Source organism: Hypanus sabinus, chromosome 26, assembly GCF_030144855.1.
Source record: "Hypanus sabinus isolate sHypSab1 chromosome 26, sHypSab1.hap1, whole genome shotgun sequence".
In the NCBI taxonomy this organism is placed as follows: domain Eukaryota; kingdom Metazoa; phylum Chordata; class Chondrichthyes; order Myliobatiformes; family Dasyatidae; genus Hypanus; species Hypanus sabinus.
The window spans coordinates 14,596,149-14,611,938 of NC_082731.1; the positions used below are offsets into that span (position 1 = coordinate 14,596,149).

A 15,790-nucleotide genomic window follows, 5' to 3' on the forward strand; every position below is an offset into this window, starting at 1 on the left:
GTTAGGGTTAGGCTGGGGATGCTGTGGGCATGGGTTAGGGAGGCTGGGGAAGCTGTGGGCATGCTTTAGGGTTAGGCTGGGGATGCTGTGGGCATGCTTTAGGGTTAGGCTGGGGAAGCTGTGGGCATGGGTTAGGGAAGCTGTGGGCATGCTTTAGGGAGGCTGGGGAAGCTGTGGGCATGCTTTAGGGTTAGGCTGGGGAAGCTGTGGGCATGGGTTAGGGTTAGGCTGGGGATGCTGTGGGCATGCTTTAGGGTTAGGCTGGGGAAGCTGTGGGCATGGGTTAGGGTTAGGCTGGGGATGCTGTGGGCATGCTTTAGGGTTAGGCTGGGGAAGCTGTGGGCATGGGTTAGGGTTAGGCTGGGGATGCTGTGGGCATGCTTTGGGGAGGCTGGGGAAGCTGTGGGCATGGGTTAGGGAAGCTGTGGGCATGCTTTAGGGAGGCTGGGGAAGCTGTGGGCATGCTTTAGGGTTAGGCTGGGGAAGCTGTGGGCATGGGTTAGGGTTAGGCTGGGGATGCTGTGGGCATGCTTTAGGGTTAGGCTGGGGATGCTGTGGGCATGGGTTAGGGAGGCTGGGGAAGCTGTGGGCATGCTTTAGGGTTAGGCTGGGGATGCTGTGGGCATGCTTTAGGGTTAGGCTGGGGAAGCTGTGGGCATGGGTTAGGGAAGCTGTGGGCATGCTTTAGGGAGGCTGGGGAAGCTGTGGGCATGCTTTAGGGTTAGGCTGGGGAAGCTGTGGGCATGGGTTAGGGTTAGGCTGGGGATGCTGTGGGCATGCTTTAGGGTTAGGCTGGGGAAGCTGTGGGCATGGGTTAGGGTTAGGCTGGGGATGCTGTGGGCATGCTTTAGGGTTAGGCTGGGGAAGCTGTGGGCATGGGTTAGGGTTAGGCTGGGGATGCTGTGGGCATGCTTTGGGGAGGCTGGGGAAGCTGTGGGCATGGGTTAGGGAAGCTGTGGGCATGCTTTAGGGAGGCTGGGGAAGCTGTGGGCATGCTTTAGGGTTAGGCTGGGGAAGCTGTGGGCATGGGTTAGGGTTAGGCTGGGGATGCTGTGGGCATGCTTTAGGGTTAGGCTGGGGAAGCTGTGGGCATGGGTTAGGGTTAGGCTGGGGATGCTGTGGGCATGCTTTGGGGAGGCTGGGGATGCTGTGGGCATGGGTTAGGGTTAGGCTGGGGATGCTGTGGGCATGCTTTGGGGAGGCTGGGGAAGCTGTGGGCATGCTTTGCTAGCAGTTGTGGGCTCCTCAGCACCGTCCTCGCTGGTCTGATTTGACGCCAATGAATCGTTTTGCTGTACATGTGACAAATAAAGCTAATCTAATATTTAACTTTGTCAACAGAGTGGTCTAGGAATAATGGTGCATAGTTCCTTGAAGGTGGAATCTCATGTGGATAGGGTGGTGAAGAAAGCTTTTGGTATGCTAGACTTTATAAATCAGAACATTGAGTGTAGGAGTTGGGATGTAATGTTAAAATTGTACCAGGCATTGGAGAGGCCAAATTTGGAGTATTGTGTACAGTTCTGGCCACCGAATTATAGGAAAGATGTCAACAAAATAGAGAGAGTACAGAGAAGATTTACTAGAATATTACTTGGGTTTCAGCATCCAAGTTACAGGGAAAGGTTGAACAAGTTAGGTCTTTATTCTTTGTAGCGTAAAAGGTTGAAGGGGACTTGATAGAGGTATTTAAAATTATGAGAGGGATAGATAGAGTTGACGTTGATAGGCTTTTTCCTTTGAGAGTAGGGGAGATTCAAACAAGAGGACATGAGTTGAGAGTTAGGGGGCAAAAGTTTAAGGGTAACACGAGGGGGAATTTTACTTTAAATGACAATATCGATCCTGCCTCTACCACTTCTACTGGAAGCTCGTTCCACTCTCCGAGTAGAGATGGCCTGTTTCTGTGCTGTAATGGTTATAACACTCAATGAACTGGGGGGGGGGGGGGGGAGTACGATGACGGCACCAGAACAGAAGCATCCCTCTACTCAGTCATCCAGTGCCAATCTGTGACCTAGCCCGCAGTGTGCGCACTTGAAATCTTAATCCGTAAATTGACAACCATTCAATAACTTTATATTTCAAGTTTACAATTCCCTCAACATCAGTGCCCACGGGTGGAAACAGAATGCCCTTCAGCTATCTTCGATACCAGAAAAAGTTTATTAAAATTCTTTCAGAACAACACCTTAAAGAGGCGACACACCGGGTGCTGGCGATCAAGACCATTTGTGAAGAATATTAGAATCAGAATCAGATTTAGAACTGGGGAATCAGAATATTAATCTCCAATCCGGCTGTAGGAGTTATGAACATCATTGTAACGAGCCCACGTTGTGACACTGAGCATGGCCCAGCCCCGAGGATCATTATCAGAAGCAACAACGGCGGAATGGAGCCCCTGCACCTCTCTGGGCTTCACAGTCCGGGTGATCGACTCCCCGCACGGAAAAACGGGGAATGCGTCCTCCAAGTTTGAGTGTAGCAGTGAATTCAGTTACTCTCCGAACGGGGAGCTAACACCTTCAGTCGACTGTCCCCGTGCCTCAGCAGTGCGGTCACTCAGCTCAACGGACACATGCTCACGGTTGCTCCCCATTGTGAAGCGAGATATCTCCTCCCACACTCGTATGTTGTGGCCATGACAGATATTTTGATGGCTCCGGGACAGGAATGGTTACTTCAAGAGCCAGGCTTGAGATGTGTCAGAAAGGACAGGGAGGGAGGCAAAAGAGGTGGGGGCGTGGCACTGTTGATCAGAGAAAGTGCAGAAAAGGTGGAAGACATGTCTGTGGAATCTGTGGGTGGATGTTAGGAACAGGAATGGGTCAATAACTCTACTGGGTGTTTTTCTATAGACTACCCAATAGTAACAGGGACATCGAGGAACAGATAGGGAGACAGATTCTGTAAAGGTGTAATAACAACAGGGTTGTCGTGGTGGGAGATTTTAATTTCCCAAATATCAATTGGCATGCTCCTAGAGCGAGGGGTTTCGATGGGGTGCAATTCAGGAAAGTTTCCTGACACAATATGTAGATAAGCCTACAAGAGGAGAGGCTGTACTTGATCTGGTGTTGGGAAATGAACCTGGTCAGGTGTCAGATCTCTCAGTGGGAGAGCATTTTGGAGATAGTGATCACAATTCTATCTCCTTTACCATAGCATTGGAGGGATAGGAGCAGACAAGTTAGAAAAGCGTTTAATTGGAGTAAGGGGAAATATGAGGCTATCAGGCAGGAATTTGGATGCATAAATTGGGAACAGATGTTCTGGGAAACGTACAGAAGAAATGTGGCAAATGTTCAGGGGATATTTGCATGACGTTCTGCATAGGTACGTTCCACTGAGACAGGGAAAGGATGAAAGGAACCGTGGTGTACAAAGGCTGTTGTAAATCTAGTCAAGAAGAAAAGAGCTTAAGAAAGAAATTAGGAGAGCCCGAAGAGGCCATGAGAAGGCCTTGGCGGACAGGGTTAAGGAAAACCCCAAGGCATTCTACAAGTATGCTAACAGCAAGAGGAGAAGACGTAAGAGAATAGGACCAATTAAGTGTGACAGTGGAAAAATGTGCATGGAACCAGAGGAGAGAGCAGAGGTACTTAATGAATACTTTGCTTCAGTATTCACTACAGAAAAGGATCTTGTTGGTTGTAGGGATGACACAGCGGACTGAAAATCTTGAGCATGTCGATATTAAGAAAGAGGATGTGCTGGAGCTTTTGGAAAGCATCAAGTTGGATAAGTCACTGGGACCCAATGAGATGTACCCCAGGTTGTTGTGGGAGGCGAGGGAGGAGATTGCTGAGCCTCTGGCGATGATCTTTGCATCATCAATGGGGACGGGAGAGGTTCCGGAGGATTGTGGATTTGTTCCTCTATTCAAAAAAAGGGAGTAGAGATAGTCCAGGAAATTATAGACCAGTGAGTCTTACCTCAGTGGTTGTCTGAGAGGCAGGATTTATGAACATTTGGAAAGGCGGGTTGTGCCTTATGAGCCGAATTGAATATTTTGAGGATGTGACTAAACACATTGATGATGGTTGAGCAGTAAATGTAGTGTATATGGATTTCAGTAAGGCATTTGACAAATTACCCTCTGCAAGGCTTATTGAGAAAGTAAGGAGGCATGAGATCCAAAGGGACATTGTTTTGTGGATCCAGAACTGGCTTGCCCACAGAAGGCAAAGAGTGGTTGTAGACAGGTCGTATTCTGCATGAAGGTTGGTCACCAGCAGTGTGCCTCAGATATCTGTTCTGAGACCCTGGCTCTTCATGATTTTTATAAATGACCTGGATGAGGAAGGGAGGGATGGGTTAGTAAGTTTGCTGATGACACAAAGGTTGGGGGTGTTGTGGATAGTGTGGAGGGCTGTCAGAGGTTACAGCAGGACATTGATAGGATGTAAACTGGGCTGAGAAGGGGCAGATGGAGTTCAACCCAGATAAGTGTGAAGTGGTTCATTTTGGTAGGTCAAATATGATAGCAGAATATAGTATTAATGGTAAGACTCTTGGCAGTGTGGAGAATCAGAGGGATCTTGGGGTCCGAGTCCATAGGACGCTCAAAGCTGCTGCACAGGTTGACTCTGTGGTTAAGAAGGCATACAGTGCATGGGCCTTCATCAACCGTGGGATTGAGTTTAGGAGCCAAAAGGTAATGTTGTAGCTATATAGGATCCTGGTCAGACCCCACTTGGAGTACTGTGCTCAGTTCTGGTCGCCCCACTACAGGAAAGATGTGGAAACCATAGAAAGGGTGCAGAGGAGATTTACAAGGATGCTGCCTGGATTGGGGAGCATGCCTTATGAAAACAGGTTGAGTGAACTCAGCCTTTTCTTCTTGGAGCGACGGAGGATGAGAGGTGACCTGATAGAGGTGTATAAGATGATGAGAGGCATTGATCGTGTGGATAGTCAGAAGCTTTTCCCCAGGGCTGAAATGGCTAGCATGAGAGGGCACAGGTTTAAGGAGCTGGGGAGTAGGTACAGAGGAGATGTCAGGGGTAAGTTTTTTACTCAGAGAGTGGTGAGTGCGTGGAATGGGCTACTGGCGACGGTGGTGGAGGTGGATACGATAGGGTCTTTTAAGAGACTCCTGGACAGGTACATGGAGCTTAGAAAAATAGAGGGTTGTGGGTAAGCCCAGTAATTTCTCAGGTAAGGACATGTTCAGCACAGCCTTGTGGGCCGATGGGCCTGTATTGTGCTGAAGGTTCCCTGTGTTTCTATTGAAATGCTGAAGACCTGGTGGAACGATTGACTCAGGCGGTGTTCTGTGGTTCTGTCTGTGAATCCCCCCCCCCCCGATACCAATGCCCTCTTGAAATGTTCAGAGTGAGGGAAAGGCAAAATTTCAAAAAAAAAAATTGGAAAATTGTCCTCAAATTGAGAATAAAGTGATGCTGAAAACTAGTGATTCTTCATGAAGCCCAACTGGCTCATTGATACATTTCAGGGAAGGCAGTCTGCCGCCCGGCTGTGCGTACCCGTGAGACTCTGTTGCAAATGAGAGAAGAGGAAGGGAGGGGAGGGAGGTAACGCTGCCCACTGCGTAACTATTGCTGGCCGCATGGCGGCTCACTTACTTACCTCCCATTATGCCACTGGTGTTTAGAGCAGCAATGATGGTCCCCCCCCCCCCGTCTCTGACGCTGTTCCTTCATCGTGCCAGCTTCGTCAGTCCCGGGCGGAGACTTAGGCACACCGCCACACTCGGCTGCACGGCAGAAGGACTCTTCATCGCTGTTTCCGCAACAGTTTAGCCCCAGAGCTGAACCTCCGAAGCTGGAGGACCAGTGACCAGTCTTCGTCTGCCCTCTACCCTTTGACCTGTTTGGTATGGGTGACCCTACCAGCCAAGATAACTCTCCGGGCCACTGAGGCAAGCAGGCCTCGGAACTAAGACAAGGTTCCGGTCCTCTTGGAGGGTGGCTATTAACCTACCTGAGGAATCGCCACAATCGAGAAAGCCCCTATTAGGAGCCAGGAACCACTTGCGCATCTGATATTATGTCGCGAAGCACGTGATACCCAGCATGCAGGCCTTCTAGACTTCAAAGTTCAAAGTTGAAAGTAAATTTATTATCAAAATACATATACGTCACCGTATACTACCTGAGATTCATTCTGTTGCAGACGTTCATAATCAGTACAAAGTGACACGACGGAGACCATGGAATTCCCGACAGGATGGCACCAGCCAACGATTCCGCGGGTGACATCTTCCAGATAGCCAACCCCTGACAATTATTTCACTTTCCTGCACCTTCTACTTGTTCCTTTTGCCTTGCTTGTGCCTCGAAAACTGTTTGGAGTTCGATCGAGCAGGCTGCTCTCCACAGAGAGGGCAGAGAGCAGACAGCTGCCACGTGAAGATGATGAGAGACGGGGCACCAGTTTTGAAATGTCCCTCAATCCAGTTGCCGTTGTGATCAAACAAGGACATTCACCGGAGGTGAACCAAATCGGCTCCCACAAGCCCAGCAACTGCATCAAGGAACTTCTGGGGACTGGTGCATATCCCCCTAAAGGGGGCCACACAACGGACAAGGTGGCAAAGAAGGCATTTGGAACACTCGTCTTCAATTGCCAAGTGTTGGGAACGCCTCGTACAGCTGGAGCAGACGTTGGGAGTATTGTGTGCAGTTCTGATCGGCTGAGTATCGCAAGGATGTTATTAAACTGGCGAGAGCGCAGTAAAAATTCACAAGGCTGGTACGTGGGCTGGGGGACTTTAACTATGAGGAGAGACTGGATAGGCTGGGGGTGCAGAGGGCTGAGGGTGACCATACAGAGCCTTATCAGGGATTAGTTGACCAGGGTAGTGGAATCTAAAACTAGAAGGCACAGGTTTAGTACCCGAGGGGCAATGTTTACAAGGGACCTGGGTGTGGGCAATCTTCTCACACAGAAGGTGGTGGGTGTATGGAACAAGCAGCCAGAGGAAGTGGTAGAGGCAGGTTCAATTACAATGTTTCAGAGACACTGGGACAGATATGAAAGGTCTGGAAGGGTATAGATCAAATGCAGAGAGACAGAGCCAGCAGCTACAAGGGACTGAATACACTGGAGTTCACGGTTCAAGATACGAAGTTGCGTAATGTCATTTCCTGTACACAAGTGGAAAGGAGGTCGAAATTGTTGTTACTTTGGATCTGATGCAGCACAAAAAAACAGAGAGATAAGGAACACAGTAATAACAAGACACAATAAATAGAAAATAACGATTATATAGACTGACTGTCCATTAAGTGACGCTAGGCTGTACAAAAGGCACTGACAGGAAATAAGTGGTAGTGGTGGAGCTAGTGGGTGGAACTGTTGATCAGGCTTACTGCGCGGGGAAAGTATGTTTGGAGTCTGATGGAGTGGGGCAAGTCGTCCACGATCAGGGTGGGCGAGATGCTTCATGATATCACTGGCCCTTTTCCCGGCACCTTTCCGTGTTTCCGCTCTTGATGGCGGGTTGGCTGGTGCCGGTGATGCATCGGGCACGAGCGTGGCGGGACCGGAGAGCGTTCTCCCCGGGCTCGCCCAGCCAAGGAAACCGGGGGCCGGTTCACTCACCACGTGCTGGAGGAGCTCAGCAGGTCAGGCGGCATCTAGGGACGGAACTAGCCCCGTCAACGTTTCGGGACGAGACCCCGGGTTCAGTCCCGTCCACAGATGCTGCCTGACCGACTGAGATCCTCGCTGCGCGGGTCACTCTGCTTCCCCAGCATCCGCAACACCTCGTGTCCGTGTTCTCTTCTCACTGCGGCTCAGATGCCCCTCGACCATCAGTCTCCGGAACCAGGCAGGGTAACTTCAATCACACCAGCGCTGAGCTGACCCCACAATCTCACTTTCAACGACTCTACAAATCATATTCTCAATATTATTTATTATTATTACTCGTGCTTTTTTGTATATTTGCAGTTTACCTTTTGCATTCTGGTTGTCGGTATCTGTGTGCAGTTTTTCACTGATCCTTCTGAATTTCGGAGCTTTGCTGTAAATCACATGCACCGAGGAGGGGCCATTATCCGACCGTCGATCCCTTTAAGGCTCAGTTCTGTGGGCCACTGTCAGGGTGACTGCACGTGCACGTGGCAAAGTTATCAGTGAATGCTTTGAGCGCACCACACTCCAGCGGGCGTCACAGTTACGGGTCTAAAGACTGCAATCCTCACCCAGGACAGAGCACCCAGCACCGCCCCACCGCGACGTCCAGTCAGGTGACCGTCAGGTGACGTCATCTGCACGCAATTCCGGTCCGTAAGTCCCTTCCTTCTGAGGATTTCCCAGAAAAAAAAAAGAAATCACCGAGGGTTAGACAGAAATTCAGAGCAGGGCCCTGAATTCCCCATTTCTCTGGTCAGCTGGGACTCCAGGTTCCACCCTGATGCCACGGGGCTCTCGGATTACTGACCGTCAAAGCGAAAATGTTAAACTGAGAGCAGTTTGTTCTCTCAGGTGGACACAGTTGGCCAATGGGTCCGAGTGTCCGACATCATCCAGGGCCCAGAAAGTGAAGGGAGGGAAGGCCCTCCTGTTAGAGGGAGCAGACTGAGCCTGCCAAATTTAGAATTTATTTTAAAAATCTCACATCCATCCCACCTCGTGAGGGAGTGAAGATCTTTGTGTTCCGGCTCCGTTGAATTTAGAAGTCCCGTGGGAAGGAGCCTTCACTTGTGAATCCGCTGGTGCTTCCAGAGGTTGGACGAGTAGGCGAATCGCTTCTCACACACGGAGCAGGTGTAGGGCCTCTCCCCGGTGTGCAGTCGCCGGTGCGTCACCAGGTTGGACAGCTGAGCGAAGCCCTTCCCGCACTCCGAGCAGGCGAACGGCCTCTCGCCGGTGTGGACCCGCTGGTGCGTCAGCAGGGAGGACGACTGAGTGAAGCCCTTCCCGCACTTGGAGCAGGTGAACGGCCTGTCCCCGGTGTGGACCTGCTGGTGCCTCACCAGCTGGGAGGAGAGCGTGAACCCCTTCCCGCACTCGGAGCAGGCGAACGGCCTCTCCCCGGTGTGGACCCACCGGTGCCTCGCCAGCTGGGAGGGCAGGGTGAATCCCTTCCCGCAGTCCGAGCAGGCGAACGGCCTCTCCCCGGTGTGGAACCGCTGGTGCCTGAGCAGGTTGGACGGCTGGCTGAAGCCCTTCCCGCACTCGGAGCAGACGAACGGCCTCTCCCCCGTGTGGAACCTCTGGTGCGTGGTGAGGTTGGACAGGCAGTAGAATCCTTGTTCGCACGTGGAGCAGATGAACGGCTTCTCCCTGGTGTGACTGCGGCGGTGGATCTCCAGCTGGGACGGGTAGTTAAAGCCCTTCCCGCAGTCCCCGCACTTCCACGGCTTCTCCCCGGTGAGCTGGCAACGGTGCTTCGACAGGAGAGACTCTCGGCTGAAGGCCCGTCCACACTCGGAGCACGTGTACCGCTTCACCCCGCCCTGAACGGGACTCCCGTCTCCCCTGTCCAAAGGCTGAAGACGTCCAGACGGATCAGAAGACTCTGCCCAGTCCTGACCCACTCTTTGGTTGGAAATCCCTGTATGTGAACAGTCCATCACCGATGCCCTGTGGGAAGGGATTGGGAAAGTCAGCGGGACAGGAAAAGCCACAGAAAGGTGCTGGAAACCACAGAACATTACAGCACAGAAACAGGCCTTTCGGCCCTTCTTGGCTGTGCCGAACCGTTTCTCTGCCTAGTCCCACTGACCTGCACCTGGACCATATCCCTCCATACCCCTCTCATCCATGTACCTGTCCAAGTTTTTCTTAAATGTTAAAAGTGAGCCCGCATTTACCACTTCATCTGGCAGCTCATTCTACACCCCCACCACTCTCTGCATGAAGCCCCCCCAATGTTCCCTTTAAATTTTTCCCCCCCTTCACCCTTAACCCATGTCCTCCGCTTTTTTTTCTCCCCTGGCCTCAGTGGAAAAAGCCTACTTGCATTCACTCTATCTATACCCATCATAATTGTATACACCTCTATCAAATCTCCCCTCATTCTTCTACGCTCCAGGGAATAAAGTCCTAATCTATTCAACCTTTCTCTGTAACTCAATTTCTCAAGTCCCGGCAACATCCTTGTAAACCTTCTCTGCACTCTTTCAACCTTATTAATATCCTTCCTGTAATTCGGTGACCAAAACTGCACACAATACTCCAAATTCAGCCTCACCAATGCCTTATACAACGCCACCATTACATTCCAACTCTTATACTCAATACTTTGATTTGTAAAGGCCAATGTACCAAAAGCTCTCTTTACTACCCTATACCCTATTTACTACCCTGTGACGCCACATTTAGGGAATCATGTATCTGTATTCCCAGATCCCTCTGTTCTACTGCACCCCTCCCTGCCCTACCATTTACCTTGCATGTTCTACCTTGGTTTGTCCTTTCAAAGAGCAATGCCTCACAATGCCTCAATGCCATTTTTCAGCCCATTCCTCCAACTGGTCCACATCCCTCTGCAAGCTTTGAGAACCTTCCTCACTGTCCACTACACCTCCAATCTTTGTATCATCAGCAAATTTGCTGATTCAATTTATCACATTATCATCCAGATCTTTGATATAGATGACAAATAACAATGGACCCAGCACTGATCCCTGTGGCACACCACTAGTCACAGGCCTCCACTCAGAGTAGCAATCCTCCACTACCACTCCCTGGCTTCTCCCATTGAGCCAATGTCTAATCCAATTTACTATCTCTCCATGTATACCTAGCGACTGAATCTTCCTAACTAACCTCCCATGCGGGACCTTGTCAAAGGCCTTACTGAAGTCCATGTAGACAACATCCACTGCCTTCCCTTCATCCACTTTCCTGGTAACCTCCTCAAAAAACTCTAATAGATTTGTTTGACATGACCTACCACACACAAAGACGTGTTGACTCTCCCTAATAAGTCCCTGTCTATCCAAATACTTGTAGATCCTATCTCTTAGCACTCCTTCCAATAATTTACCTACTACTGACATCAAACTTTCCGCCTATAATTTCACAGATTACTTTTAGAGCCTGTTTTAAACAATGGAACAACATGAGCTATCCTCCAATCCTCCGGCACCTCACCCGTGGATACCGACATCTGCCAGGGCCCCTGCAATTTCAATGCTAGTCTCCTTCAGGGTCCGAGGGATGTCAGGTCCTGGGGATTTATCTACTCTGATTTGCCTCAAGACAGTAAGCACCTCCTCCTCTTCAATCTGTATAGGTTCCGTGACCTCACTACTTGTTTGCCTTAGTTCCATTGACTCCATGCCAGTTTCCTTAGTAAACACAGACACAAAAAAAAAACACAAGATCTCCCCCATTTCTTTTGGTTCCATACATAGACGACCACTCTGATCTTCAAGAGGACCAATTTTATCCCTTGCTATCCTTTTGCTCTTAATATAACTGTGGAAGCTCTTTGGATTATCCTTCACCTTGACTGCCAAAGCAACCTCATGTCTTCTTTTAGCCCTCCTCATTTCTTTCTTAAGTATTTTTTGCACTTTTTATACTCCTCAAGCAACTTATTTGAATTGAATTGGATTGAATTTACTGTCATTTAGAAACCACAACTGTAATGCAGTGTGCCTTAAAAAAATGAAACGATGATATCACAAAAGCACATGACAAAACAGACTACACCAAAAAATCCACATAACGTTCGGCAATCCCCAATCCAGAGTCTGGAGAGGCTGCTGCGTATTAATATCGCGCCACCACCTTAGCGCGTTCCCCTTTGCTCCCTGTTTCCTATACATGTCATACATCTCTCTCTTCTTCTTTATCGGAGTTCCAAAATCCCTCAAGAACCAAGGTTCCTTATTCTTATTCACTTTGCCTTTAATCCTGACAGGAACATAAAAACTCTGCACTCTCAAAATTTCTCCTTTGAAGGCCTCCCACTTACCAACGACAGCCTTGCCAGAGAACAACCTGTCCCAATCCACACTGTTTAGATCCTTTAACGTTTCTTCAAATTTGGCCTTTTTGCTAGTTTAGAACCTCAACCTGAGGACCAGATCTATCTTTATCCATGATCAAGTTGAAACCAATGGTGTTATAATCACTGGAACCAAAGTGTTCCCCTACACACACTTCCGTCACCTGTCCTAACTTATTTCCTAATAGGAGATCTAACATTGCATCCTCCCTAGTTGGTACCTCTATATATTGATTTAGAAAACTTTCCTGAACACATTTCACAAACTCTACCCATCTAGACCTTTAACAGTATGGGAGTCCCAATCAATATGAGGAAAATTAAAATCCCCTACTATCACAACTTTGTTTCCTGCAGTTGTCCGTTATCTCTCTGCAGATTTGCTCCTCCACTTCTTGCTGACTATTGGGTGGTCTATAATACAACCCCGTTAATGTGGTCATACCTTTCCTGTTTCTCAGCTCCACCCATATGGCCTCGGTAGACAAGCCCTCTAAACTGTCCTGCCTGAGCACTGCTGTAACATTTGTCCTGATTAACATTTCCCCCCCCACCCCACCCTTCATCCCTCTGCCTCTATCACGTCTGAAACATCGGAACCCTGGAACATTGAGCTGCCAGTCCTGCCCCTCCTGTAGCCAAGTTTCACTAATGGCTACAATGTCATAATTCCGTGTGCCAATCCACGCCCTCAGCTCGCCAGCCTTCCCCACAATATTCCTCGCATTGAAATAGACACACCTCAATAGATTATTACCACCACACACAACCCTTCTATTTGTGACTTTGCATGAACCTTTAACATCATTTATTTTCACCCCCGCTCCACCATCTGCCAGTCTGGCACTCTGGTTCCCACCCCCCTGCAAATCTAGTTTAACCCCCCCCCATGGCACTAACAAACTTCCCTGAAAGGATATTGGTCCCCTTGTCGTTCAGGTGTTACCCGTCTCTCTTGTACATGTCTCACCTGCCCCAGAAGAGGCTCGAATGATCCTGAAATCTGAAACCCTGCCCCCTACACCAGTTTTTCAGCCACGTGTTCATCTGCCAGAGCATCCTACCCTTACCCTCACTGGCACGTGGCACAGGCAGCAATCCTGAGATTACCACTCTCGAGGTCCCGCTTTTTAATTTCCTACCAAGCTCTCTACACTCACTCTTCAGGACCTCCTCACTCTTTCTTCCTACGTCATTGGTACCGATGTGTACCACGACATCTGGCTGCTCACCCTCCCACTTCAGAATGCTGTGCACGCGATCAGAGACATCCCTGACCCTGGCACCTGGGAGGCAACAAACCATCCGGGAGTCTCTGTCACAACCACAGAATCTCCTGTCTGTACCCCTGACTATGGAGTCCCCTATCACTACCGCTCTCCTCTTCTTCCCCCCTCCCTTCTGCACTGCCGCAGCTTGTTCCAGGTAAGCCATCCTCTCCCCCCCCCCCCGCTGACAGTATCCAAATCGGTATACTTGTTGGGGGGAGCCCTGCTCTGCCTGCCCTTTCCCCTTCCCTCGCCTGACGGTAACCCAATTCCCTGTGTGCTGCTCCTTTGGCGTAACTGCCTCCCTGTAGCTACTATCTATAAACTGCTCGTTCTCCCGAATGATCCGGAGGTCATCCAGCTCCTGCTCCAGTTCCCTAACGCAGTTTGTTAGGAGCTGCAGCTGGATGCACCTTCTGCAGGTGTCATTGTCCGGTCTCCCTGACTACCCACATCCTGCAAGAGGAGCATTCCAACATCTTGCCTAGCATTCTCTCTACTCTAAACAAACAAAACAAAACTTACCGGAACCGACCCTCGCCTCTGCCTGTTGACGCCGAAGCCGTCGCACTCCGCTCGCTCTCACTCCGCTGCCCGCTGGATATGGCAGTCTTGTTTTAAACCTTTGGCGCTCTGCGTCACGCGCCTGCACAGTCTCTAGCCTCTTTCCCCCAGCAGTAAAAAATGACTTCTCTCCGAGTTGCCTTTACTTCTTCACTCTCCCCCTCTTGCTTCGATTTAAAAACCTGAAATCAAAACAAAATTCCCGAAAGTAGGCAGCGCCAATGGGCCAATGGGAGGGGGAGAGAAGCACTATTAGAGATTCAGAATCAGGTGTATTATAGAACACCACAGCACAGAAACAGGCCGTTTGGCCCATCTACTCCATGTTGAACTTTTATTCTGCCTCGTCCCAGGACCCCCACCCCCCTCCCATCCGAACTGCTCTTACGTGTTGGAATCGGCCTCACGCCCACCACTTCCACGCTCTCACCAACCTCTGAGCGAAGACGTTCCCCTGAAATAGTTCACCCTTCCCTCTTGGCCTACCTCTAGTCTCACCCAGCTTCTGGTGCTGGTCCGGTAATTTGCTCTTGGCCCCTACCTAACTGGCAGCGGGGGAGAGGCTGTGGACCGTCAGGCTGGTGCGGGGAATTCTATACTCGGGGACCGTCTGCTTCGTGTTTAACTTCGGAAGTTCTCGCAGCGGCTGCTCCGTGTTTGCCAGGCTGCTGAAAGTTAATCCTTCTCTCCGCACCTGTGCGGTGCGCCAGCAAACTCGTCCTTGACTTGGGAATGCCAAAGGGCCTAAGCAAAGCGCATGGGGGTTGTAGTTGGGCTGCGCGTTCACCATTTCCGCATTTTATTCGCTTTAAACCAGGTCAGTCTGCAAACTTGACCGGGCGTTCTGACTGATTCCTCGTTGCAAGCCCCATCCTCGCTTCTGTACCCCGTGGAAGAACGCTGAATATTCAAATGAATCCATTTTACCGCACTCCCCGCCAAACCCGGACTAACCGACGGGACGGGCTCACCATCCCAGACCGACTCGGGCCGGTACTCCAGCAGGAGGACCCGCGGCGTGTCCGGAGCTCGCAGCCGGTCAACGAGTTTCACAGCCCGGCCTCCGCAGGCTGCGCCGCGCATGCGCGGAACGCGCCCCAGCTTCCGGCGGCTGCGCATTGGGCTCCCATTGGATCAATAGGACATTATCTGCGGCGCGGGGGCTTATGGTCTCATTCCGACGCCATGGAAGCGTTTTTTTTTCAATGCTTCCCTTGAATATCACCTTTTCACGACCTCAGGTCGCCCCGAACCTGTTTTGCAGCTGGAAAAACAGCTTTGAATTGTAGGTGTTATCATAATGTTGAAAGTTCTGAAACCAATTTACACACAATAGTCTTCCACATACGGAAACATGTTCCCAACCGGACCATCGTTTCTGTCATGTTGAATGAAGGACCACTATTGATCAGGGTCTAGAGATCTTCACAATTAGTCCTCAAAGTAATACCGGATCTTCTGCGCCCAGCTGAGAGCAGGTTCTCAGTTTCAGGAGTTGAAAACATAGAGCATTAAAAAGTAAGGCCCTTTGGCTCCTGATGTTGTGCTGACCTTTTAACCTACATTAAGATCAGTCTAACGCTAACATTCTACATGGCCCTCCATTGTTTCTATAATCCACCTGCCTTTCTAAGAGTTTCATAAGTGCCAGTGATGCATCTGAATACCTGTCGCTATAACCACCCTTGGGTGGGCAATCATGTACTAACCACTCTCTGTGTGAAGATACCTGCCTCTCACATCCCTTTATATTTTTCTTCAATTACCTTAAAATGATGCTTGTATTAGTTACTTCTACCTGGGAAAAAGTCCCTGGCTACCCACCTGATTGTGCCTCTTGTTTTATACACTTGTATCAACTCACCTCTCATCCTCCTTCTCTCCGGAGAGAAACACCCCAGCTCACTTAACCTGTCTTCTTCAGGCATGCCCTCTAATCCAGGCAGCATCCTGGTAAACCTCATCAGCAACTTCTAAAGCTTCCACATCCTTCCTATAATGAAGTGACCAGAATTGAACA

At 50.0% G+C, this 15,790-nt stretch overlaps 1 protein-coding gene across 1 annotated transcript in view; it reads right to left on the reverse strand.

Moving 5' to 3' along the window:
* The window catches only part of LOC132381667 (gastrula zinc finger protein XlCGF57.1-like), a 79,011-nt gene extending 64,153 nt beyond the window's left edge, over positions 1–14,858 (reverse strand). Inside the window, exons 1-3 of the mRNA XM_059951271.1 lie at positions 14,742–14,858; positions 13,732–13,952; positions 8,677–9,561 (exon numbers count right to left, since the gene is read on the reverse strand). Of these exons, the coding sequence (XP_059807254.1) occupies positions 8,677–9,551 (875 nt within the window). The 5' untranslated portion in view covers positions 9,552–9,561; positions 13,732–13,952; positions 14,742–14,858. The remainder of the gene's footprint in view (positions 1–8,676; positions 9,562–13,731; positions 13,953–14,741) is intronic.
* Between the last annotated feature and the right edge of the window lie 932 nt (positions 14,859–15,790).